Source organism: Salvelinus alpinus, chromosome 1 (genome assembly GCF_045679555.1).
Source record: "Salvelinus alpinus chromosome 1, SLU_Salpinus.1, whole genome shotgun sequence".
NCBI lineage: Eukaryota > Metazoa > Chordata > Actinopteri > Salmoniformes > Salmonidae > Salvelinus > Salvelinus alpinus.
In genome coordinates, this window is record NC_092086.1 from 53,265,561 (window position 1) to 53,290,069 (window position 24,509).

The 24,509-nt window shown below is 43.5% G+C and overlaps 1 protein-coding gene across 3 annotated transcripts in view; it reads left to right on the forward strand.

Moving 5' to 3' along the window:
* LOC139580317 (MAGUK p55 subfamily member 2-like) overlaps window positions 1-23,783 on the forward strand; it is a 29,452-nt gene extending 5,669 nt beyond the window's left edge. Inside the window, exons 2-14 of one of the 3 annotated variants that reach the window (XM_071408865.1) lie at window positions 5,543-5,639; window positions 8,417-8,634; window positions 10,517-10,620; window positions 15,186-15,338; window positions 15,550-15,705; window positions 16,037-16,264; window positions 17,114-17,245; window positions 17,428-17,533; window positions 19,995-20,066; window positions 20,185-20,346; window positions 20,560-20,762; window positions 20,893-21,021; window positions 22,033-23,783. In XM_071408865.1, the coding sequence (XP_071264966.1) occupies window positions 8,421-8,634; window positions 10,517-10,620; window positions 15,186-15,338; window positions 15,550-15,705; window positions 16,037-16,264; window positions 17,114-17,245; window positions 17,428-17,533; window positions 19,995-20,066; window positions 20,185-20,346; window positions 20,560-20,762; window positions 20,893-21,021; window positions 22,033-22,209 (1,836 nt within the window). In that variant the 5' untranslated portion in view covers window positions 5,543-5,639; window positions 8,417-8,420 and the 3' untranslated portion in view covers window positions 22,210-23,783. Of the gene's footprint in view, window positions 1-825; window positions 849-5,542; window positions 5,640-8,416; window positions 8,635-10,516; window positions 10,621-15,185; window positions 15,339-15,549; window positions 15,706-16,036; window positions 16,265-17,113; window positions 17,246-17,427; window positions 17,534-19,994; window positions 20,067-20,184; window positions 20,347-20,559; window positions 20,763-20,892; window positions 21,022-22,032 lie in introns of those variants that run through there. The other 2 variants (XM_071408882.1, XM_071408874.1) reach the window with 2 other exon arrangements.
* The last annotated feature ends 726 nt before the right edge of the window (window positions 23,784-24,509 follow it).

The following is a 24,509-nucleotide window of genomic DNA, read 5'->3' on the forward strand; positions in this document are numbered from 1 at the left end:
CATAATCACCTTTTTCCTTCTTTTGGGTGCCTATAGCATTGGCATGAGTGGTGGAATGATGGAACGGTGTGTGTGTGTGTGTGTGTGTGTGTGTGTGTGTGTGTGTGTGTGTGTGTGTGTGTGTGTGTGTGTGTGTGTGTGTGTGTGTGTGTGTGTGTGTGTGTGTGTGTGTGTGTGTGTGTGTGTGTATAGCTTAGATGAATCACCCCTGCTGACTGTGCTCCTCTACCCACGTCCCCCCTGCTCCCCCTCCCCATCCCAGCAGTCCCTCTAACATGCGCCATGCGCTGAAAATATGCGCCCCGATCCCTTTCCCTAAGCACCGTTACTGGTCACCATGGCGGCTGCAGACTATACTAGCAGATCGTCATAGCAACTGGCTGACGGGGAAGAAAGGAGGCAGTCCATCTCGTACGCCCCTGGATACCTACAGAGAGCTAGGCTTGTCTCACCACAGATCTATAGGTCGATAGCCCTAGGAGATGTCAGAGTGTCGGCAAATATAGCCGACCAGATCGACCACACTCAGTCCTTGGTGTGAGAATAGCATACTGGGGGACCTGGGATTTCTGGCTTAGGTGGTATTGGACTGGGCCTCTGTGTGTGTGTGTGTGTGTGTGTGTGTGTGTGTGTGTGTGTGTGTGTGTGTGTGTGTGTGTGTGTGTGTGTGTGTGTGTGTGTGTGTGTGTGTGTGTGTGTGTGTGTGTGTGTATGCTTGCGTAAATATGCACACTGTACATACAAGCATGCATTTGTGTGTGTGTGTTGTGGCTCTCCCTAGAGAGGGGCTATTTTAAAGCAGAGAGGAAAGGAGAGCTGCTGGCTTGGTACTCTGGATGGATGAAATGGTAGGTAGCCATTGGCAGCCAAGTGCACACATGAAAGTTGGAACACCATCACATCTAATTCAATTATTCACAGGATAGATACTGTATGGCTGGATTCACAGATACATGGCACATTTGTCTTCTTACCATTTTACAGATACAGTATGTTTCTTTTATGGCTGTTTCGACAAGTCATACCTTTCTTCTGAGATGAAATGTTATTTGAAGATGAGCAATGACACATTTCCCTCCTTATCACATTCACAAGTTGTGTTTATCTAATGAAATGTAATTGGTGCCACTGTCTATTGTAAATCAAACCAACGGTCAGTATTACTATGGGACAATATGCCTCAACAAATGCTTGTGGGAGTAATAAGTAGGCCTAAAGCCACTCGTCACCGGTGTTGTGTAATGGGTCTACTGTTGGTCAGTGTGTTGTTGTTGACCACAGGACTGCCCTCTGAGTAGACCTGTATGGAAGGTGGACTGGGAAACGTAGATTCGCTGGCTGGGGTGTGTTAATAAGCTACTGAGGGGGCACTGAGTTCAAGGGTCACTAATTAAAAATGTTTCAGCAGCAGTGGTTCTCTATTTTGACTTTAGATCAGCAGTACGAGAGAAGAAACGTTTGTGGTCACGAGAGTTTGTGGTCGGCATGCCGATTCATTTGTTTGTTGCCAAATCTTTTGTTTGCGGCTCCACACATATTATGCTTTCCATTATGTTCAAAGTTGCCTGTATCCGAACTACAGTGATTATGTCAGGATCAACGTGACAGTTAAGCTAATGTAAATCCTTACTTTGTTTGTCCTTGACTGTAATTGTAGAATGGTCCTTCCTGTTTCCTGGTCGAAGATTGTGGGAGACAAACAGGGGTGCGTTCCAGAGCGCATGCTTTTAAACTGTGTTGTGGTTCCTGCCAAATTGTTGGTTGTCCCAGGGAGAGGATAATTGGTAGCCTCAACATTGACATGTGAAATGGTATATTCCATGGCTACCCCTCAGAGTCTGGTTCGTCTCTAGGTTTTTTGCCTAGGCTCCTGCCTTTTCTAGGGAGTTTTTCCTAACCACCGTGCTTCTACATCTGCATTACTTGCTGTTTAGGGTTTTAGGCTGGGTTTCTGTATAAGCACCTTGTGACATCTGCTGATGTAAAAAGGGCTGTATAAATACATTTGATTTGATGGTGAGATACAGTATGGGTTAAAGGCATGGCCAGACAGGGGACGGCTGGGCTATACTTGCTGCTGCTCATGCTAATTGCTATCGGGCCCGATTGAGGCATGAGTTAGCTCGGTCAGATCTCTGACTTACGGTGCTCTTCTTCCTGTTTATCATTTTGTAAATATTGCAAGTACTTTTGACGCCTATTTATATCCACTCTGCAAATGAAAGCCCTGGGAGAGAAACATACCATCCTCGTCTGCTTCCTCACATGTACATCCACCATAACGGTCCACCTAACAGTCAGCCACACGGTACATTAAGTCAGGATTGTGTTTTGCAGTAGGTCTTAATAGCCAGGAGGAGGGGAGTTAGTTCATGGGAATCCAGACTTGACGGAACACTTGTATCCTTATTCTCGTTGAGTAGATTGCATGAAGAATAATCAGTTATAGGAGGTGGATGTGTCGTGGTGTGTTATTTTCCCTACAGTAGGAGTCCCTACAGGCTTCGACCGTTCAAACAGGAGCCTACTCTAACCTGTGCTTTATTGTTACATTTGATCATTTATGTATCCTACATTTATTGTCTTATGTGTGCGTGTGTGGCTCCTCCAACGTCACATCGGTTTGCGCAAAAGGCATGTCACTATGACAACGGTGACCATCCCAACAGCGTAATGTGAGCGGAGGCCTCTCCATGGCAACTGTTTCTATCAAGTTTACTGCCTACTTACTACTGGGGCATTGCTTGACAGTTCTGGTCACGGGGACTCACAGGTCATGCTGGCTTTTGTTTCAGTCCAGAAACAACACAGAAACACACCTGGTAATCACGGCATTGATGATTACAAACGAAACTGCAAAATGCTTCAGTGGCTTGAATGAAAAAGTAAACGTTGCCAAAGTGAAGGGATACACATAACTATTATGAAACAACAGCAACAAGAATAAGAATAGTACCTATAATAGTAAAGAAAAAAGTATACATATATATATTAAACAGATTAAACAAATAAATATCCAATACAGAAGTGTAATAACTGTAGTAATGGTAGAAGCAGGTGTAATCTACGTGAGTCATTCGTGTGGATGCTATTCTCCTCCTCATGACTTACTGGGTCTTGTTGCCCAGTAACATGAGTTGTTTTGATCCTGAACAAACAACCACTGACTCAGAAGAGTCTGTAAATGAGGGGAATCTGGCCGATATCTGTCTAGCAGAAGTGATCAAAACACTGTGAAGCAGCAAAATGGCTTCTTGGGTGTGTTGGTAGAGTACATTTATCTGCCTGATTTGTCTGTCTGCCGCCTCAGGCTCTTATTATTGTTTGCTTAAGTAGAATTTTCTGCTCTTTATTCTGCTCCTTTAATTTTACTCTCGCTCCCTTTCTGTCTCTCTCATGCACTCTCTCGTCTTGCTGTCTAACTCTCATTGTATGTCTCAATCGCACACTCTCTGTCTCTCTTTCTCTCTCTGTCTGTCTTCCCTCCCTTTCAGTCTCCCTTTTGTCTCTCTCACTCTCTGTCTCCCTCTCCTTCTTTGTCTGGTTTCTTCCCACTTTTTGTCGCACTCACTTTCTCTCTCACTTTCTCTCTTCGGGGGGTGAGACAGTGTTTTGGTGGGGTGGTGCTGGAGTGGGGACTCTGCTCTCTCTTTTTGTTCTCCTTTATTGCCCCCACCTCCCCATTCTTACCATAAATTGAGCCTGTTGTCATGGATACAATGGATTAGCTACACCAGATGCCCACTCTGTCTGTGACGAAGGAGGCCTTTCTCTCTTGTTCGTGTCTCCTTACATTGTCCTGTGAGAATCGACACCCGCACACCGTCGAAGGGTTAGAAGAAATCCGAAACAAAGGCTTAGATTAGAGGTCTTCACCTTCCAAAATGGAACTGGGCCTTTCCCACCCGAGCCCGATATGCATAAATTAAACATGTTTTATATAGATATCCATTCTGAACGGACCCAAGGACAATTAGACCCGTTTTGTATAGACTAGGTTGGATCCAGACCCGGTCCAATTTGATCCGAGGAAAGCGACTTAATTAACCAGAGCAGATAAAGGGTGTGGGAGAGGAGGGAGAGAGAGGTGCTGCTCTAGCAGGCGGGAGATTGGCCGTACTGTGTGAGCAAGTGAAACGGGAGCAGGGAGGGAGAGATGAGAGACAGCAACCAACCAAGCCGACTTGCGCTATAGTAGACTAATAGCTGCCATAACTAGGTTATTTATCATCAAATATGATATGACTGCATCAAACCGGGAGAAGTTAGTTGACCTAGTTAACGTTAAGCTAGCTATCTCCTAACTTTTTTCCCAACATGGAGGCTCTATGACTGTAGCCTATTGCCGCTTTGATGACTTATGATTGGCCAACAACAAGCTACCAGCTCGGTTCGCGGATCAGGCCTCGGGTACTCGGGTACAGGTAGATTCGTAAAGACCTCTAGCTCAGATGCAAAAATATGGGCAAGACAAAATATTTAAGTTCCTTTGAACAGGGTATGTTAGTAGGTGCCAGAACTGCAACACTGCTGTTTTTTTTACTCTCAACAGTTTACCGTGTGTATCAAGAATGGTCCACCACCCTAAGGACATCCAGCCAACTTGACACAACTGTGGGAAGTGTTGGAGTCAGCATCGGCCAGCATCCCTGTGGAACGCTTTCGACACCTTGTAGAGTCCATGCCCCGACGAATTGAGGCTGTTCTGAGTGCGAAACGGGGCGCAACTCAATGTTAGGAAGGTGTTCCTAATGTATTGTGCACTCAGTGTATATAAATCAAGGAAAACATCAGTGCTTATTGGTAGTCCATCATTCAAACTTGAATATAATCTGCTGATGGGAAAACAGCACTCCCTACTGGTGAATATTATTCTAAGAAAAATGCCCGTATGCACCTGTTGGATTCTATGCTGGTGTAAATGTGTATCGTTACTGTACATTAGAGTTCTTCATTGATCCACTTGTAGCCGAATACACGGTCGGATCGACAATTGTAAATAATGTCACAGGTTGGATCTGATATGATTGTCGGGTCTCAGTTATGTGTAATTTTAACTGGCGTGTCCAGAAAAACCCATACAGATCCGAACGCGACTACTACTTTAGAGAGAGAGAGAGAGAAATTGCGGTAACCTACACACACAGCACGGCCCCTGCCCCTCTCTCTACCTCCTCTCCCTCGTGCTTTATCAGCTCAGGTTAATTAAGTAGCTTTAAAATGGATCAAATCGGACCGGGTCTGGATCTGACCAGGTCTATACGGAACGGGTCTAGTTGTCCTCGGGTCTGTTCGTAACAAGTTTTATATTTTTTTAATTAATTTATGCATATCGGTTCCGGATGGGAAAGCCCCAGGTCCATTTCGGAGCGGGTCCAATTTTTTTGATCTGTGAAGGCCTCTACCATACATTTTAGCTCTGATGACTGCATTCAAAATGGATGTCTGTTCTGGCTCACATGAGGGAACACTCTCAATACAAATTAATTTTTGATTAAACGAAATGTTTATTAATGTTGCCCCCCTCTATCTTTCTCTCTAGATCGCTCTTTCTCTCTCTTCCTCTCCTCTCTGCCCACAGCTGACACAGTTTGACTAAAGCCTCAACATGCCTGTGGCGTCGACTGGCACAGAGCCTGGTGAGTATTGTTTTCCTCTCCCTTCCTTTCCTTCCTCCATTCCCTACTTTCCTCCCTCCATCCCTCCTTTCCTTCCTCTATCCCCTTCTTCCTCATCTCCTCCCTTACCCAACCCATTACCTTTCTCTGTAGCTCTGATAAATGGGGCCGTCGCACATTCTATATGACACCCACATCCATAAACACACCACACAGCCATTAAGACCGACAGTTTCTCACTGCCGCAGCCAGAAAAGGTCTACTTTAATGAAGCCAAATAATGTGGCCCCTAAATGGAGATTGAACTGACACTGTTACTTCCTGGAAGTAGACCCATTTTTCACTGCTTGTCCAGATAGCTGCCGCCATCTTTTCTGCATACGTTTTGGGCTGTGGTGGAGGGCGTCTTGGGTCACACTTTACATTAAAGGGCAATCTAGAGTTGCTGCATCCATTTGCTGACTTATAAATGAATGATACGTACCCATTGATTCTTGAAGAATATAACTTAGAAACGCCTCATGAGCATAGTTCAAATGCCGTACCCCATCAGAAGCCAAAATAAGCTTGTTTTACTCCAAAGTTTTTTAAACAAAGTAAATGTAAACAAACACCGTGGAGCCTCTAAGCATGGTTAACATGATAATGTTGACATCATGGATGGTCAGTCCTTGCATCCATAGCTCTGTCTGTGAATTTCAGAGTGATTACATTTCTCCAGCCTCATCCCCTCAGCTTTTTACTGAAACAGTGGTTGGAAAACACTTTATTATTGTTTCAACTGCTGATTGTCCCTTTAAGATACACAAATGCTACCCAGCAGTGATACAGAGAAAATATGCTGTATGAGCACGTTTATTTTCGCTGTGAGAGCGATACCACAAAATGGACTGTTTTTAATCAATAGCAGAAGATGGTCAACTGAGATCTTGGGCAGACTATATATGAGTTACTATGACATTATAGTATACAGGCAATTGATTGTGACTAACTATACTCATTCAAGGGTTTTTCTTTATTTTTACTATTTTCTACATTGTGGAATAATAGTAAAGACATAAAAACTATGAAATATCACATATGGAATCACATAGTAACCAAAAAAGTGTTAAACAAATCCAAATATATATTATATTAAAGATTTTTCAAAGTAGCCACCATTTGCCATGATGCCAGCTTTGCACACTCTTGGCATTCTCTAAACCAGCTTCATGAGGTAGTCAATTGGAATGAATTTCAATTAATAGGTGTGCCTTGTTAAAAGTTAATTTGTTTAATTTCTTTCCTTCTTAATGCGTTTGAGCCAATCTGTCACGTCCTGACCTTAGTTCCGTTTTTGGGTCTCTATTTTAGTTTGGTCAGGGCGTGAGTTAGGGTGGGCAGTCTATGTTCTTTTTTCTAGGTTGTTGTTTTTCCTATGTGTTTGGCCTGGTGTGGTTCCCAATCAGAGGCAGCTGTTTATCGTTGTCTCTGATTGGGAGCCATATCTAGGTAGCCTGTTTTCCATTGTGTGTTGTGGGTGATTGTTTCACGTGTTAGTTTCACATTTCAGGACTGTTTCGGTTTTCGTTATCATTCACTTTGTTATTTTTGTATTTTGTCGTGTTCAGTTTTATTAAACTATCATGGACACTTACCACGCTGCGTATTGGTCCGATCCTTCATACTCCTCGTCGGAAGAGGAGGAAAATTGTTACACAATCAGGGGTGGTACACAGCAGATAGCCCTATTTGGTAAAAGACCAAGTCCATTTCATGGCAAGAATCACTCAAATAAGCAAAGAGTTACCTCTGCTACAGAATAAGTTCATTAGAGTTACCAGCCTCAGAAATTGCAGCCCAAATAAATACTTCACAGAGTTCAAGTAACAAACATATCTCAACATCAACTGTTCAGAGGAGACTGCGGGAATCAGGCCTTCATGGTGGAATTTCTGCAAAGAAACAACTACTTAACATACATCTTGAATAACGTTCCAACCGGAGAATTACATTGACTTCAGTTGAGCGAGGGAACGGAGCTGCCTCTCACGTGAACGCGTGTGTTCAATGCGTGGTCACCTCATAGCAGTGATTACTCATTCCTGTCTACTTTGGCCCCCCTTCACATTAGAGTCACCAGACAAAGTTCTATTGACTGTTGACATCTAGTGGAAGCCGTAGGAAGTGGAAACTCATCCATATCTCGCTGTAATTTCATTGGGAGCTTGGTTGAAAATCTAGCAGCCTCAGACAAAATCCAAACAGGAAGTGGAACTTCTCAGGTTTTTGCCTGCCATATGAGTTCTGTTATACTCACAGACATACATAATTCAAACAGTTTTAGAAACTTCAGAGTGTTTTCTATCCAATACTACTAATAATATGCATATATTAGCAACTATGACTGAAGAGCAGGCTGTTTACTCTGGGCACCTCTGTGCACCTTTCATCCAAGCTACTCAATACTGCCCCTGCAGCCATAAGAAGTTAAGGACACCAATAATAAGAAGAGACTTGCTTTGGCCAAGAAACACAAGCAATTTGCATTAGACCGGTGGAATCTGTTCTTTGGTCTGATGAGTTTGAGATTTTTGGTTCCAACCACCGTGTCTTTGTGAGACGCAGAGTAGGTGAATGGATGTTCTCTGCATGTGTGGTTCCCACAGTGAAGCATGGAGGAGGAGGTATGATGGTGTGGGTGTGCTTTGCTGGTGACACTGTCAGTGATTTATTTAGAATTCAAGGCACACTTAACAAGCGATATGCCATCCCATCTGGTTTGTGCTTAGTGGGCCTATCATTTCTTTTTTCAACAGGACAATGACCCAACACACATCCAGGCTGTGTAAGCGCTATTTGACCAAGAAGGAGAGTGATGGAGTGCTGCATCAGATGACCTGGCCTCCACATTCACCCGATCTCAACCCAATTGAGATGGTTTGGGATGAGTTGGACTGCAGAGTGAAGAAAAAGCAGCCAACAAGTGTTCACCTCATGTTGGAACTTCTTCAAGACTGTTGGAAAAGCACTCCAGGTGAACCTGGTTGAGAGAATGCTAAGAGTGTGCAGAGCTGTAATCAAGGCAAAGGGTGGTGTGGTTGATTAATTTCTGTACTACCAAAGAGAGAGAGAGAGAGACAAACTTCCAACACCAGTCAGAGTTATACTTAAACTACACCTTTAATAATAATTAAGCTTTGCAATAGCATTTGACTTTCAACAATTCACTATCTCTAATGAATAGTTGAGAGTGTCAACATAATGGCAACTGAGATCTTTTATAGCAAAGATCCACCCCCCTAGTCGACATGACAAACCACAGATAATAGGAACTGTTCACAAAGAAAGACTTTTACTTGAGAGAGGAGTATCCCATAGCCAGATAGCATTCGCTATAAATTATCGTTCAGTTTGGCCTCGAAGACGAGGTTCTAATCTCGTTCCTGGTACTTCATAGTACAAAAACACCAACTCATCCAATGGAATATATCAATTGTCAACTCTAGATACGCCCATCTCAAGTAAACCCCACTCCTGGACAAGCTCACTGAGGGGAGTGAGCCTCTAGGTCATATACTATCTCAAGATAAGTGCAACATCAGAGGGGACATACAATGGTTCCAGACACTGCCATACACCTCCCCCCAATGGGAAAAGGAGGGAGTGACTGGCGTACAGACAGGGAGACAAGTAATTGGTTCCCCATTAATCACGCCATCCCTTCACATGGTTTAAGAATAGGTAAAGACACATTCACATAAGAAGACAATGTTCCATTCTGTCCTCTTCCCTTTCTGATATTCTGCATAGCACCAGGGACATGTGAAAGACAAGCCTGACCTCTCCCCTCTCTGGGCCCCAAGTGACTGAGCCCTAGCTGAGAAGGGAAAGTGCACCTGCCAACACTATAGCCCAAAGGGATACATTCTAATGACAAGTATCTCACATAAGCATATTATGCAAATAAAACATCTTATCTATGTTACCCAACTAATTCTGATTCATCCGCCACAGTGGCTACTTTGAAGAATCTAACATCTAAAATACATTTTGATTTGTTTAACACTTCTTTGGTTACTACATGATTCCATGTGTTATTTCATAGTTTTGGTGTCTTCACTATTATTCTACAATGTAGAAAATAGTAAAAAATAAAGAAAAACCCTTGAATGAGTACATGTGTCCAAACTTTTGACTGATACTGTATATATACTTTTAAAGTCCTTATATCCTTTACTGGAGAGTGGCATGCTAACGACATGCTAATGTCATATAGATATATGACATTGTTAGTCACTCATAGCTTAGTCACTCATACTGTAGCTGAGCCACTCATTGTTAGTCACTCATAGCTTTGTCACTCATAGCTTAGTTACTCATAGCTTAGTTACTCATAGCTTAGTCACTCATAGCTTAGTCACTCATAGCTTGGTGCAGAAATGCAGAGGCAGCATACAGATCAAAATCTTGTTTAACTTGGGGAGCTTGCTGCCTGGGGTGTAAATTGAATTGAAAGTCTGTAAAACAATAGTTTACTTTATACATTTAGCTGCATGCTGAAGGTTTTATGAGATAAAGCTAAAACTGATGATCCATTCAAGGTTCTTACAGTATTTGTGGGGCCCACAACTAGATCACATGGTCCGCTTAGATCACATGGTCTGGAAAACCTCCTGAACCTTAGCTGTAGAAATGTGATAACTCCTCCAAAACGTTGACTTTAAGTTTGACTTGCCTTCGCAAAAGGGCGAGTCTTTCCTCTTTGCAAGGGTCAGTCCTGAACTCAGTCCTATGTAGTGAAGCTGGGTGTAACTCGTTCCTCTGAATCTGTATCTGTGTTTCTGTGTCGCTGTGTGAAGCTGGGTGTAACTCGTTCCTCTGAATCTGTAATTGTGTTTCTGTGTCTCTTTGTATAGCGGCACCCCCCCAGGTCCTGGATACCCTGAGTGACAGCAACAGCTCCACCACCGCCAATGACCTGGACCTCATCTTCCTCAAGGGCATCATAGACAGCCCCGTGGTGAGAAAGAGAGAGACCTAGTACACACACATTCAAACATGGGAGGATGTATTCACACACAGGCCTACAGAGAGCCTCGTAGTGAGTCAGAGAAAGGTGAAATATGTAGGTTTAGTATGTAGGGTTACACACACACTAACAAACAAACACACACACACACACACACACACACACACACACACACACACACACACACACACACACACACACACACACACACACACACACACACACACACACACACACACACACACACACACACACACACACACATACAAACCAGAGAGAGTGATTGAATAAGGCCCACAGTCCTAAAACCAAGAAATTCCAGTGCCAAAAAGACACTGCACGATCCCAGAAGCTATAACACATTCAAGCCTTCACAAACTCACAACCCTGTATGGCAACAGAGACAATGCCATGTGAACTGACACTCGTGAGAGGCATCACAGCATGTAATTGCAACTGATACCCCCTTCTGCCGACATGTCTTTAAAAAAAGGTGAGACGGATCAACCTTTCCAAAATCCGTTCAAGGATTTATTACCAAATGAAAATAGCAGCGAGAGCTGTAAGTCATTACAACACTCTACATGGCTGAGGGGAAGTGGAAACCACGGCTGTGAACAAAGGAGACAGAAAGGGGAATCATTAAATTGCTTAGGAAATAAATGGAGTGTTTAGCTTTTTGTATAATTAATGGTCCCCAAAGAGAAGGGTCGTGCACCTTTTAATTGAAGTCTTGCTCAGTGATTAAAGGGGAAGTGTCTGGGTACTGTTACTGGAAATACAGGGGGATGTTCTGGAACAAAGGCTACTAAGACACATATCATTTTTTTTAAAAGCACAACAGGTCTTGATCATTTTGTTATTCATTTATTCATGATTAGTTGGGGCCAGTGAATGTAACTATTTAAATGAGGTACTCTGTTGTGTCAAGGAGGACTGATGAAGAGGGTAATATGATCTCAAGCTAGTCGACATCTGAGGATGTGGAACTGTCATGCCCCAGCACTAATGACTGCTACTGGACCGCTTTGATGTCAGCTGACGGGAGGAATCTCTCTCGCTCTCTCTCTCCAATCAAATCAAATTGTATTTGTCACGTGCGCCGAATACAACAGGTGTAGACCTTACAGTGAAATGCTTACTTACAAGCCCTTAACCAACAATGCAGTTTTAAGAAAATACCCCCAAAAGTAAGAGATAAAAATAACAAATAATTAAAGAGCAGCAGTAAAATAACAATAGCGGGGCTGTTAATAGATGGTAGTGGTATAGAGTCAATGTGCGGGGGCACCGGTGTCGAGGTAATTGAGGTAATATGTACATGTAGGTAGAGAAATTAAAGTGACTATGCATAAATAATAACAGAGAGTAGCAGCAGCGTAGAAGAGAGGGTGGGGGCAATGCAAATAGTCTGGGTAGCCATTTGATTAGATGTTCTGGAGTCTTATGGCATGGGAGTATAAGCTGTTTAGAAGCCTCTTGGACCTAGACTTGGCGCTCCGGTACTGATTGCCGTGCGGTAGCAGAGAGAATAGTCTATGACTAGGCTGGCTGGAGTCTTTGACAACTTTTAGGGCCTTCTTCTGACACCGCCTGGTATAGAGGTCCTGGATGGCAGGAAGATTGGCTTCAGTGATGTACTGGGCTATACGCACTACCCTCTGTAGTGCCTTGCGGTCAGAGGCCGAGCTGTTGCCATACCAGTCAGTGATGAAACCAGTCAGGATGCTCTCGATGGTGCAGCTGTAAAACCTTTTGAGGATCTGAGGACCATGCCAAATCTTTTCAGTCTCCTGAGGGGGAATAGGTTTTGTCTTTCCCTCTTGGTGTGCTTGGACCATGTTCATTTGTTGGTGGTGTGGACGCCAAGGAACTTGAAGCTCTCATTCTGCTTCACTACAGCCCCGTCGATGAGAATGGGGGCGTGCTCGGTCCTCCTTTTCATGTAGTCCACAATCATCTCCTTTGTCTTGATCACGTTGAGGGAGAGGTTGTTGTCCTTGTACCACAAGGTCAGGTCTCTGTCTTCCTCTCTATAGGCTGTCTCATCGTTGTCGGTGATCTGTCCTACCACTGTTGTGTCATCGGCAAACTTAATGATGGTGTTGGAGTCGTGCCTGGCCGTGCAGTCATAAGTGAACAGGGAGTACAGGAGGGGACTGAGCACGCATCCTTGAGGGGCCCTCTCGTTGAGGATCACCTTTGGCGGATATGTTGTTGCCTACCCTTACCACCTGGAGGTGGCCCGTCAGGATGTCCAGGATCCAGTTGCAGAGGGAGGTGTTTAGTCCCAGGGTCCTTAGCTTAGTGATAAGCTTTGAGGGCACTATGGTGTTGAATGGTGTTGAATGCTGAGCTGTAGTCAATGAATGGCATTCTCACATAAGTGTTCCTTTTGTCAAGGTGTGAAAGGGCAGTGAGGAGTGCAGTAGAGATTGCATCATCTGTGGATCTGTTGGGGTGGTATGCAAATTGGAGTGGGTCTAGGGTTTCTGGGATAATGGTGTTGATGTGAGCTATGACCAGCCTTTCAATGCATTTCATGGCTACAAATGTGAGTGCTACGGGTCGGTAGTCATTTAGGCAGGTTACCTTAGTGTTCTTGGGCACAGGGACTATGGTGGTCTGCTTGAAACATGTTGGTATTACAGAGACAGGGAGAGGTTGAAATTGTCAGTGAAGACACTTGCCAGTTGGTCAGCGCATCCTCAGAGTACACGTCCTGGTAATCCGTCTGGCCCTGCGAACTTGTGAATGTTGACCTGTTTAAAGGTCTTACTCACATCGGCTGCGGAGAGCGTGATCACACAGTCGTCCAGAATTGCTGATGCTCTCATGCATGTTTCAGTATTACTTGCCTCAAAGCGAGCTTAGAAATTATTTAGCTTGCCTGGTAGGCTCGTGTCACTGGGAAGCTCTCGGCTGTGCTTCCCTTTGTATTTTGTAATAGTTTGCAAGCCCTGCCACATCCAACGAGCTTCGGAGCCGGTGTAGTACGATTCGATCTTAGTCCTGTATTGACACTTTGCCTGTTTGATGGTTTGTCGAAGGGCGTAGCGGGATTTCTTATAAGCTTTCTCTCTCTCTTCTCTCTTTTCTCTCTTGCATGCACGCACACATGCACGCACACACACACACACACACAGGCTCTCTCCTACAGGGGAAATGAGAAGTGACAGCCCAGACTAAAAATAGCACTCCTAATGGAGGCCTGACATTGATTTGCCTATAAGGACAGTTTGTCAATGAACCAGATAAAAGGTGTATGTGCACTCCTAGTCCACCAGGTGGCATGATTACCAAAGAGTTTAAATTACAGTTTTGGTCTGGCAGTGAGGACCATATACTCTGTGTAGGTGGGTCACTTTGCCCTTAAGTGTTGATCCCAGTACAGATTTGCTTAATCCCTCTTCATAGTAAGTTTACATTTAAGGAAGGATAGGGTGATCCTAAATCTGCTCTTATGACAACCACTGGGCTAGAAGCCTACATTCCTGGCTGGTGCCAGATGCCACTCAGTCCCAGACCTCAGGGTCGTGTCTGGCCCATCCCTTCAGTTGTTAATGTCCACTAATTCTCTCAATAATTACTTTCTAACATCTGCTTTTACATTAAAGACATGATCAGCTGACTTTGAACTCAATTCCCTCTGTGAATGAACTACAAAGGGAAAGTCAGTCAGCCAGGCTTTCTTAATAAGGACATTTTGGGCGGATTTTGGAGCTTCTGTGAAATATTAATGGCTTCCACTCTACTTTGATGAACAATACTTAATTAATCAGATAAAAGTCACAGAGAACTAAAGAAAGTACAAAAAATGTAATTGAAAGATTTTTATATATATTTTAAGGTGCAAAGTATGTGTACTATTTTTAAAGTACCCAAAACCATTCTGAAGCATACTTATTTCCATCTTAAAGAGATTCTACAGTACTTTTAAATACTTTATAGCTAGTAGTTCTGAAAATTGTGTGTGCATTTTGCTAGCTGTCACTCAAATGGTGAGGGGCTGAAGAACATTGGCTAGAACTCAAATTGTTAGGGGGCTGACCCACGTGGGAGAAAATATAGGAAAAATGTCGCAGCACAGCTTCCAGAAAAACAGTCGCTTTCAAACTAGGGATTTCGTAGCTTATTGAGGTAAAACAGTAATTCTGCTCATAGATTATGCATGCATGAACTGCACATTGACACATCCAGCCCAAAGCGGGAGATTTAAAAAAATGTTTTAAAAAAAGTTCCAGAGCATGTCTTTAATAAGTATGCATTTGTATTTCAAATATGTATTCAAATAAAAGTATAGGTGTGTGTGTGTCTCCTTATGTCTCCTTGTGTCTCCTTTTAGTGTTGTGGTGTCTCTCTTGTTGTGATGTGTGTTTTGTCCTATATTTTTATTGAATGTGTATTTTTAATCCCAGCCCCCATCCCCGCAGGAGGCCTTTTGCCTTTTGGTAGGCCGTCATTGTAAATAAAAATTTATTCTTAACTGACTTGCCTAGTTAAATAAATGTTCAAATAAAAAAATATATATAATAATTTTAAAAAATGTCCCGTAGGAGCCAGAGAGTCTGGAAGAGACCAGGTTGGAGGCAGTGAGGGACAACAACGTAGAGCTGGTCGAGGAGATCCTCAGAGAGCTGAGTCCCTTCACACACCAAAGCAACAGCGCAGCAGAGCTCACGCGCATCCTCAACGAACCCCACTTTCAGGTACTCACACAGAAGCACATAGTGTGCACACACACCCACACCCATTAAACCACACACTCATGTGGACATCAATGCACGCATACACCTACCTAGATGTGCAGAGAAGAAAAGTCCTTCATCACATACTCCACTATTTAGTCCTGTGAAAGTATTTCTTGTAGCCTCAGTCTGCTGTCAATTTAATGTTCTCTCTCTGTCGACTGGTTCCCAGTCACTGCTGGAGACCCATGACTCGGTGGCGTCCCAGGTGTGTGACACCCCTCCCCCCAGCCCCTGTGCCTACATGGAGCTCCCTGTCAGCAACCAGCCCGTGCCACCAGATGCCGTCCGGATGGTGGGCATCCGCAAAGTGGCTGGTGAACACTTGGTTAGTACCGCCTTGCTCTTTGTCTATCACCTATCTGTTATAGATAGCATGGCACCCAGAGTTTAGGTGTTTTAGTCAACTCTTCCTTCTTTGGCTGAATCACAAACAGGCTAGTGGTTTTAACCATGGTGTATAATTGTAGCCGTAGTGTATCCTCATTCACGTCCTTTTTTCAAGAGAGGGAATTACCATTATTTTGTAATTTTAGATATTTGATTGAACAGATAGGACATTGTAGAAGGACAATTAAGAGAGGAGAGAGTTTGTGCCAAAGTAGCAACACCCCCATGCCACACATCCTCATTAGTTTATATGTTTTGAACCTGTTCAGGGCGTGACTTTCCGTGTGGAGGCGGGGGAGCTGGTGATTGCCAGGATCCTCCACGGAGGGATGATCGACCAGCAGGGACTCCTTCACACGGGTGACATCATCAAGGAGGTGAACGGGAAGGAGGTGGGTGAGGACCCGAGGGTTCTGCAGGAGATCCTGCAGGATGCCAGCGGCAGCGTGGTGCTCAAGATCCTCCCTAGCTATCAGGAGGGCCACGCGCCAGGACAGGTAAGAGTTAACAATATAGTACCAGAGTGAACAATAAAGTACCACAGTGAACAATAAAGTACCGGAGTTAACAATAAAGTACCAGAGTGAACAATAAAGTACCAGAGTTAACAATAAAGTACCAGAGTGAACAATAAAGTACCAGAGTTAACAATAAAGTACCAGAGTTAACAATAAAGTTCCAGGGTGAACAATAAAGTACCAGAGTTAACAATAAAGTACCAGAGTTAACAATAAAGTACCAGAGTTAACAATAAAGTACCAGAGTTAACAATAAAGTACCAGAGTGAACAATAAAGTACCAGAGTGAACAATAAAGTACCAAGGCACCAGTCTGCAAGAACTCATTCCCTTCCCCGGCTGGTTGTCATGGATACCACCAGGCGGAGTGAGCTGAGTATTCCCTTACAGTATGTATTTTGGGAGGATTTCTTTCCTTTTATCTTCACTCGTTCCGTGGCTGGTAGGCTGTGGAAAAAAAGAGGGATGGGAAGATAGTCTGAAAGTACATACCAGTTGTCAGCAGAAGGGTGTTATGGCTGCTGAGGAAGTGTTGATATTTACAGTAACGTATTTCAACTGAGGATTGTAGAAAGTGGTTTGTTTTTATGCATTCTTGTTGATAATGGCATTGATCAGCTGGAATACTGTATACAGCTGTATACTCTGAATGCACATACTGCACGCTCTAGAGGAAAACTTCCACTTCGATAAACAAATGTCAACTTTGCAAGTTAGAAGTGTGACGAATCGAGCTTCTCCTTTTGAATTTGGCACGAAATGTTCAACACTATCCAACAGTAACAGACTCGTAACCATCTGTATGTATCTACTTCCTGTTCCCCGCAGGTGTTTGTGAAGTGTCACTATGACTACGACCCGGCCAATGACAACCTGATCCCGTGTAAAGAGGCAGGGCTTAAGTTCTATACAGGCGACATCCTGCAGATCGTCAATCAGGATGACCTCAACTGGTGGCAGGTGGGTCCATAGGGATTATTTTTGCCATGTACTGTACCGTATGTAACACAAATTGTTTTGTGTACTGCTTCTGTTGTCAATACTATCAGCCTCCGTATTTGTCTACTTGTGCCTATCGGTACACGGTGTGCATGCTGGTGGGTCTAAGTACTGATGAGAGAATCATCCTGTGGATCTGTCAGGCTCGTCGTTGTGTGGAGGGAGGCAGTGCTGGGCTGATCCCCAGTCAGCTGCTGGAGGAGAAGAGAAAAGCCTTTGTCAAGCGAGACGTGGAGCTGGCCCCCGCAGGTAGGACCAGTGCACAGGGCTGTGGCAGTCATGACATTTTGCCAGACGGTTATTGCTGTGCAAAAGACTGCCGGTCTCGCGGTAATCGACCGTTAATTAACATAAACACGTTTAGTATCGCCAGGTCTCCACGCGTACAAGCCAGTGATGTTTGCCATTGGAACATCTATTTTTTTTTTTAAGTATTATAAATCAATGTATTATACATCATCACAATAAATCCATGATTTATCTTAGGTCTAAGGAAACGTTATCAAATGAAAATGTATTTTCAGAAGAACAGAATATGAGTTGGCCTACTGTATGTTATCTGGCTCTGCTCCATGCCATAGGCTGCAGGCTTGTTCATTTAGCTGACAAGATATGCTTATAAGTCCCATTCTATTATTTTATCCGATTTTATAGTAAGAAGAATATAATAGAACTCAATAAAATAGAACGGATATTTTTCCCATTACAGAGCGAGTTTTATTTTATCCGATTTTACGGTAAGAAGAATATAATAGAACTCAATGATATAGAAAGGATACGTTTCCCATTGCAGAGCGAGTGCGCGTGTGAAGCGGCTATGTTGAGCATAAAACGATGATTTGAAACAGGCCCTTTGTGCTAGCTTTATCAGTTTTGTTTCATTTGTTTTCTGCCATGCGTAATATGCGGTAGGCTATGCATTGTGTAACGGCACAATCATGTTGGGTACAACCAAAGCATGACTAGAGTACATAAAAGGAGATTACTGTGACTCAATGGTCAAATTACATTTTACTGTGGTCATGACTCATAACTGCCGGTGTGGCAGTCATTCAGTCACCCAGCAACCCTACCAGTGCAGCCCACCTTATTAACACATCATAACACTTACCCCCTGTCTGTCTGTCTCTCACTCCTCACAAATGAACAGACAGCTTTAAATATGAGCCAGATCGTCAGATCCTTGATGTGTAGCTTATTATGTAGAGGGGAATGATGTTGTGCTGGGCATTAGAGGTCTTCATAGATCCACCTGTACCCGAATACAGAGAACCGATCCGGGACCCGATTGGGTCTGGATCCAGAATTCTAAATAATGTCACGGGTCTGATATGATTGTCAGGGGTATGTTTAATCTTAACTGACTTGTCCGAAAGGACCCGTACATATCCGAAAGGCGAATGCTACAGTAGAGAGAGATCAATTGTATATTTTACACTGCTTGCTCTTTTCACGATAGTGGCACGTGTAGCTTGTTGTTGGTCAATCATAAACCATCAAAGCGTCATAGAGCCTCCGTGGAAAGAGATATGCGATATCTAATCAATGGAAGAGGGAATTAAAAGTGAAAGGAGCAGGATAGGCTACAACAACCATGAGCCAACAGTTAGGCTTCTACTTAATATTCTGATGGAGTTGTTATTTCCAACTGTAGGACGAGAAAGCTCATGCAGCCTCAATTAGCCTAGCCAGCTAGCTTAACTAGCTTCTCCCGGTTTGATGCAGTCAAGACAGGTACTACTTAATTATAATGGATGGTAAATAACCTAGCTATGGCAGCAAGTCGGCTTGGTTGGTTGCTGTCTCTCGTCTTTCCCTCCGTCCTCCCTGTGCCACTCGCTCACAGTAACACCCCCCCCCCCCCCCCCCCCACACCTGCTAGAGCGGCACCTCTCCCTCCTCTGCACCTCTCCTCCTCTCCCTCGTGCTTTATCAGCTCTGGTTAATAACATAGGTTATAAACTTCCCTTTCTGCTGATTCCCTTACTCAGATCGGGTCAGGATCCGACCAGGTCTATAATGAGTGGGTCTAGTTGTCCTCGGGTCCGTTCGGAATGGGTATCGATATTAAAAAAATACGATTTATGCATATCGGGTCCGGGTGGGAAAGCAACAGGTCCATTTTGGAATGTTTCCAACTTTTTGGAGCAATGACCTCTACTTGGTATTGTTATATACTGCCCCCTAGTGTAAAATCAAATGGATGATTAATAAGAAAACCATGTGAATACCTGTGGATGAATGTGGATAAATGGAGTTTGTATGGGGTCATGTTTGTATGGGATTATATTTGTATGTGTCACGCCCTGACCTTAGAGAGCCTTTTTATGTCTCTATTTGGTTTGGTCAGGGTGTGATTTGGGGTGGGCATTCAATGTTTTGTTTTTCTATGATTTTGTATTTCAATGTTTTGGCCTGGTATGGTTCTCAATCAGGGACAGCTGTCTATCGTTGTCTCTGATTGGGAACCATACTTAGGTAGCCCTTTTCCCTCCTTTCTTTGTGGGAAGTTGTCTTTGTTTGTGGCACTATAGCCTTAAGCTTCACGGTTGTTTTTGTATTGTTTATTGTTTTTGTCGGCGTCATCCTAATAAAAAGGAATATGTACGCTCATCACGCTGCGCTTTGGTCTCCCTCATTCGACGACCGTGACAGTATGGGATTATATTTGTATGGGATCATCGTTGTTTATTGTGTGTTATTGTGACAGGAAATCTCTGTACTGGAGTGGCGGGAAAGAACAAGAAGAAAAAGATGATGTATCTAACCACTAAGAATGCAGGTGGGAATTTCTTGAATTCTGATAGTTCTGAGTGTTTCTGGAAATTACATTGAAATGTTAACAAATAAACAAAGCTATCAATTTGTCTCTGTTTTCTCTCTCTCTCTTTCTCTCTTAGAGTTTGACAGGCATGAGTTGCTGATCTATGAGGAGGTTGCCAAGGTGCCTCCATTCCGCAGGAAGACGTTGGTTCTGATTGGTGCTCTGGGAGTGGGCCGACGCAGCCTGAAGAACAAACTGCTGCTGTCTGACCCACAACACTACGGCACCACCATCCCCCGTGAGCACTGCTAACGCTAACTTTCCAACTAATTAACAATAACAAAATGCTAACATGCTAAAGCCAGCCCTTTTTGATTTTGGATTGAATCCATTGTGTTAGGACACCTTTATACAGTAACTAGAGATTGTTGAAACAGTTTCCAGCAAGTTGCTCTGGATAAGAGTGTCTGTTAAATGACTAAAATGTAGATCATCTTCTTGCCTCCTCCAGACACCTCCAGAAAGCCAAAGTCAGGAGAGCGGGAGGACCAGATGTATGCATTCACCTCGCGGAGCAAGATGGAGGCAGACATCAAGAATGGCCGCTACCTGGAGCATGGCGAGTACGACGGCAATCTCTACGGCACCAAGATGGACTCCATCCATGAGGTGGTGGAGGCCGGTCGCATCTGTGTACTGGACGCCAATCCTCAGGTAGGAGCGACTGGCCACATTGTGGCCCCACGCACCACAATCTGGAGCCCTATCTGGGTGAATTCAGGGTTCTAACAGTTAAAGACATTGGTACCTCTTACAGACATTGTATTCTTTGTACTGCTTCCAGGCCTTGAAGGTACTGCGGACGTCTGAGTTCCTGCCTTACGTGGTGTTCATCGAGGCCCCTGATTTTGAGGTCCTTCAGGCCATGAACCAGTCGGCCATCGAGACTGGAGTTGTCACCAAGCAGCTGACGGTAAGCACCAGGGTGAAGCCAAACAGAGGATAATGACTGTATGGGAAACTCAGTGACAGCTACTGACTATGTCTTTCATTCAGGACGACCAACATGCCTCACTTTGGTTAGCCATTATACACTGAGTATACAAAACATTAAGGACACCTGCTCTTTCCATGACATAGACTGACCAGGTGAAGCCTATGATCCCTTGTTGATGTCACTTGTTAAATCCACATTAATCTGTGTAGATGAAGGGGAGGAGACGAAGGGTTTTTAAGCCGTGAGACAATTTAGACACGGATTGTGTATGGGAAAGACAAAATATTTGAACGGGGTATGGTAGTAGGTGCCAGGCGCATCGGTTGTGTCAAGGGGGGGGGGGGTGTAGCACTTACTACTTCGAGACCTTGGGACTAGAAGATTCTATCTGATATTTTTGTCAAAAATGTGTAAGTCACATATAATAGATCTTTAGATGGTTCTTCATACTGTATGTCTGTGCAGTTTGATTTTTGAAAAAGTCAATCTTAACAACCAGAAAGTTCTATCTGCATAAACCCATTTGAACTTGGAGCTATCCAATCACAAGCCTGAACAAATACAGACGGACCAATCAGAACACGTCTTTGCCAACAACACTGTCAGAAATCTTAAAGTAAATTGCACATCATTGTTCAATGATGACAGTAATTTGTCTGATGATCATAATACATTGCTTATCTGGGTAAAATAGTGTTATTCTATCATTTGTGTATTCAAATAGCTACAGTCTTCTTAAAAACTGAACATGCATAATTCAGAAGTGTCAGGTAGAACTATGCTTTGTGCAGATAGAACCTTATAGTCCCAAGGTCACAACTTGCTGTAAAGCTGAAAGGCCCTAATGTTGCTCACTAGCTACATGCTTGAGCTTCCAGGTTCGTACCTATTGGCTTGTTAGCCTGTTCAGGGCCTGTTAGCTTGTTCAGGGCCTGTTCCCTTCCTGTTACTCTGAGTTCTAACAACCAACATCTTTGTTCTCTGTAGGACTCAGAGCTGAAGAGAACAGTGGATGAGAGCACCCGCATCCAGACGGCCTACGGACACTACTTTGACCTCACCATTGTCAACGACAACCTAGACGAGAGCTACAGGAACCTGAAGGCAGCCCTGGAGAAGGTCTCTGCTACCCAGCAGTGGGTCCCAGTCACCTGGGTCTTCTAGTGGGAGACAGAAGGACAAGAGGGTGGTGTTGAACACTTGTTCTCTCATTCATCCCCACTAGACATCTGATGATACTGTCTGGCTCATCATCACAGTGACTTCTGGACCTCTGACCTTTGGACCCCATACTGTACATAAGACTGAACTGACAGCATTCTTTTTGCTGTGTATGTATTGCTTTTGGAAATTTGTCGGCAAAACATCAAGGATTTTCTTGTTTGGGCATTATGTGATTCTGGTGTGTGTGTGTGTGTGCGTGCACTCGTGCGGTTGCAGAGTGTCTTTACCATAATCCTGTTCACTACATTGACTCTTTAGGTCAGCAATAGTTCATCTATGTTTACATGAATCATTAAATGGACATTCAGAGTATGAAACAGATAGTCTTACATCAAAACAGTAAACAGTGGTAGATGGCCTTCTACTGTTTATGTCTTCACTACAGGTCTCACACACACACACACACACGCACACACACACACACACACACACACACACACACACACACACACACACACACACACACACACACACACACACACACACACACACACACACACACACACACACACACACACACCAAATTCTATTTTTATTACCACATTCTATTTTTTGGTATGATTGCGTTCAAGTTGGAACACTTTTTGACACCTACTGTTGGGCATTTCTTTTTTCTATCATTTCAAAAAGGCAAGACACTAAGGTGTGATAATAAAACATACAGATAATTTGAAGATAGCATGTAGATGCATAGAGAGATGTGTATGACAGATGGACTGTAAGTACAACCTTTATTTATGTAACGAAACAGATACTTATTCTATATGTTTTTGACGTGCCAAAAGCCTTCTTTCTCTTTTATTTCATAAAAATACTATTCCCAGGTCTGCTGTACAGTACAGTACACACCAGTTTGACAAGGTAACGGCTCCAGAATTTTGCTTGATGGGTACCTTGCTGTTTACATGTCAAACCTGGCAGACCTTTTTATTCCACTTTCGTAACAGAGGATCTTGTGATGCAGTGGTCCAGCATGTCTATTGGGTCAGTTGAAATCGATGCACCTCAGGCTTCGGGAAGTTTGGTGATAATTGGTTTGGGGTGGTATTCACTAGACACGAAACAGAAGAAAACAGACTGAGGATGTACTCTGTACTGTATTGGATAGCTTGTTTTCGTTTTCTGTTGCGAAACATTTAGCTAGAATGTCCCCTAATGAACACGACCCTGGAAACTCCAGAGGAACGACACACAACAATGACACAAGTCATAGTTTCTTCCTTTTAGTATGGTTTCTGCATTCCACGAGGCTCACATGTATCCATGGCATTTTCAAATACCTAGAATATGAGTTTGGAGATTTCAATTAGATGAATCCAGGATTGAACGATTTCAAGAAGCGTGTGTATTTGACTGTGTATCAGTCACATTTTCTAGACGTACTGTAAATGACAGACTGTGAATGTAGATATACAGTAGACTAGAGGCACACGACAGCTACGGTGACGGTGTGTTGTTTATAGGCAAATGAACTGTACATTTGACGATGTCCACAATTAAACGTATAAAATCAATGAGACCAAATTGACGTCTGATTCCATGGAAGGATCAAATAGCATCCCAGTAAAGCTACATTTATCAGGGAGTTTAGGAAACAACAGGCCCATGTGCAAGGGATTTCCAGTGTTAAGAACAAATGTGGTGGCCAAGCCCATGATAACTTACTATTGGTAGGCCTATCAGGATGATATGCATTCCAAGTCATAATGACCTCATCTAACTCCATTTTCCACGGTCACTAAAAAGAATGGATGGTTCCAAAGAACTGATTTTCAATTAAACTTGTATAAAATATTAGATGATCGATGCCTCATCAGATACTATTGATAGAAACAGTTCCCCTGTGTTTCTAAGAGCCCTGCCCACTGTCACTCCTCATCCCCAAAGGCCAAATCACCAATGGTGTGTGTTTTAGAATATTTATTTATCTAAACTTCTTTCTTTCCATCCCTCAGTTCCCCCACTGCTTCAACCTTCAGTCTCTTCCGCAACAGACAGGGAATCTCTTTGCCTCTGTAGGTCAGAGAAGGTCCGTTATTTTTAGGTTATTTTCCACCTCAGGACTTTCCGCCATCTACCAACCAACAAACACAATACTAAAAACAGCTCCAACAAACGTAGGTGTTCCCTTCAGGACGTGACGGATAAGGCCTTAATGTGTATGTACTCAAGTTGTTGGGTCTGGTAAGGTTATTCTTGTTTGTTAATCTCAGTGAAAAAGCAGAACTTGTTTGAGGACT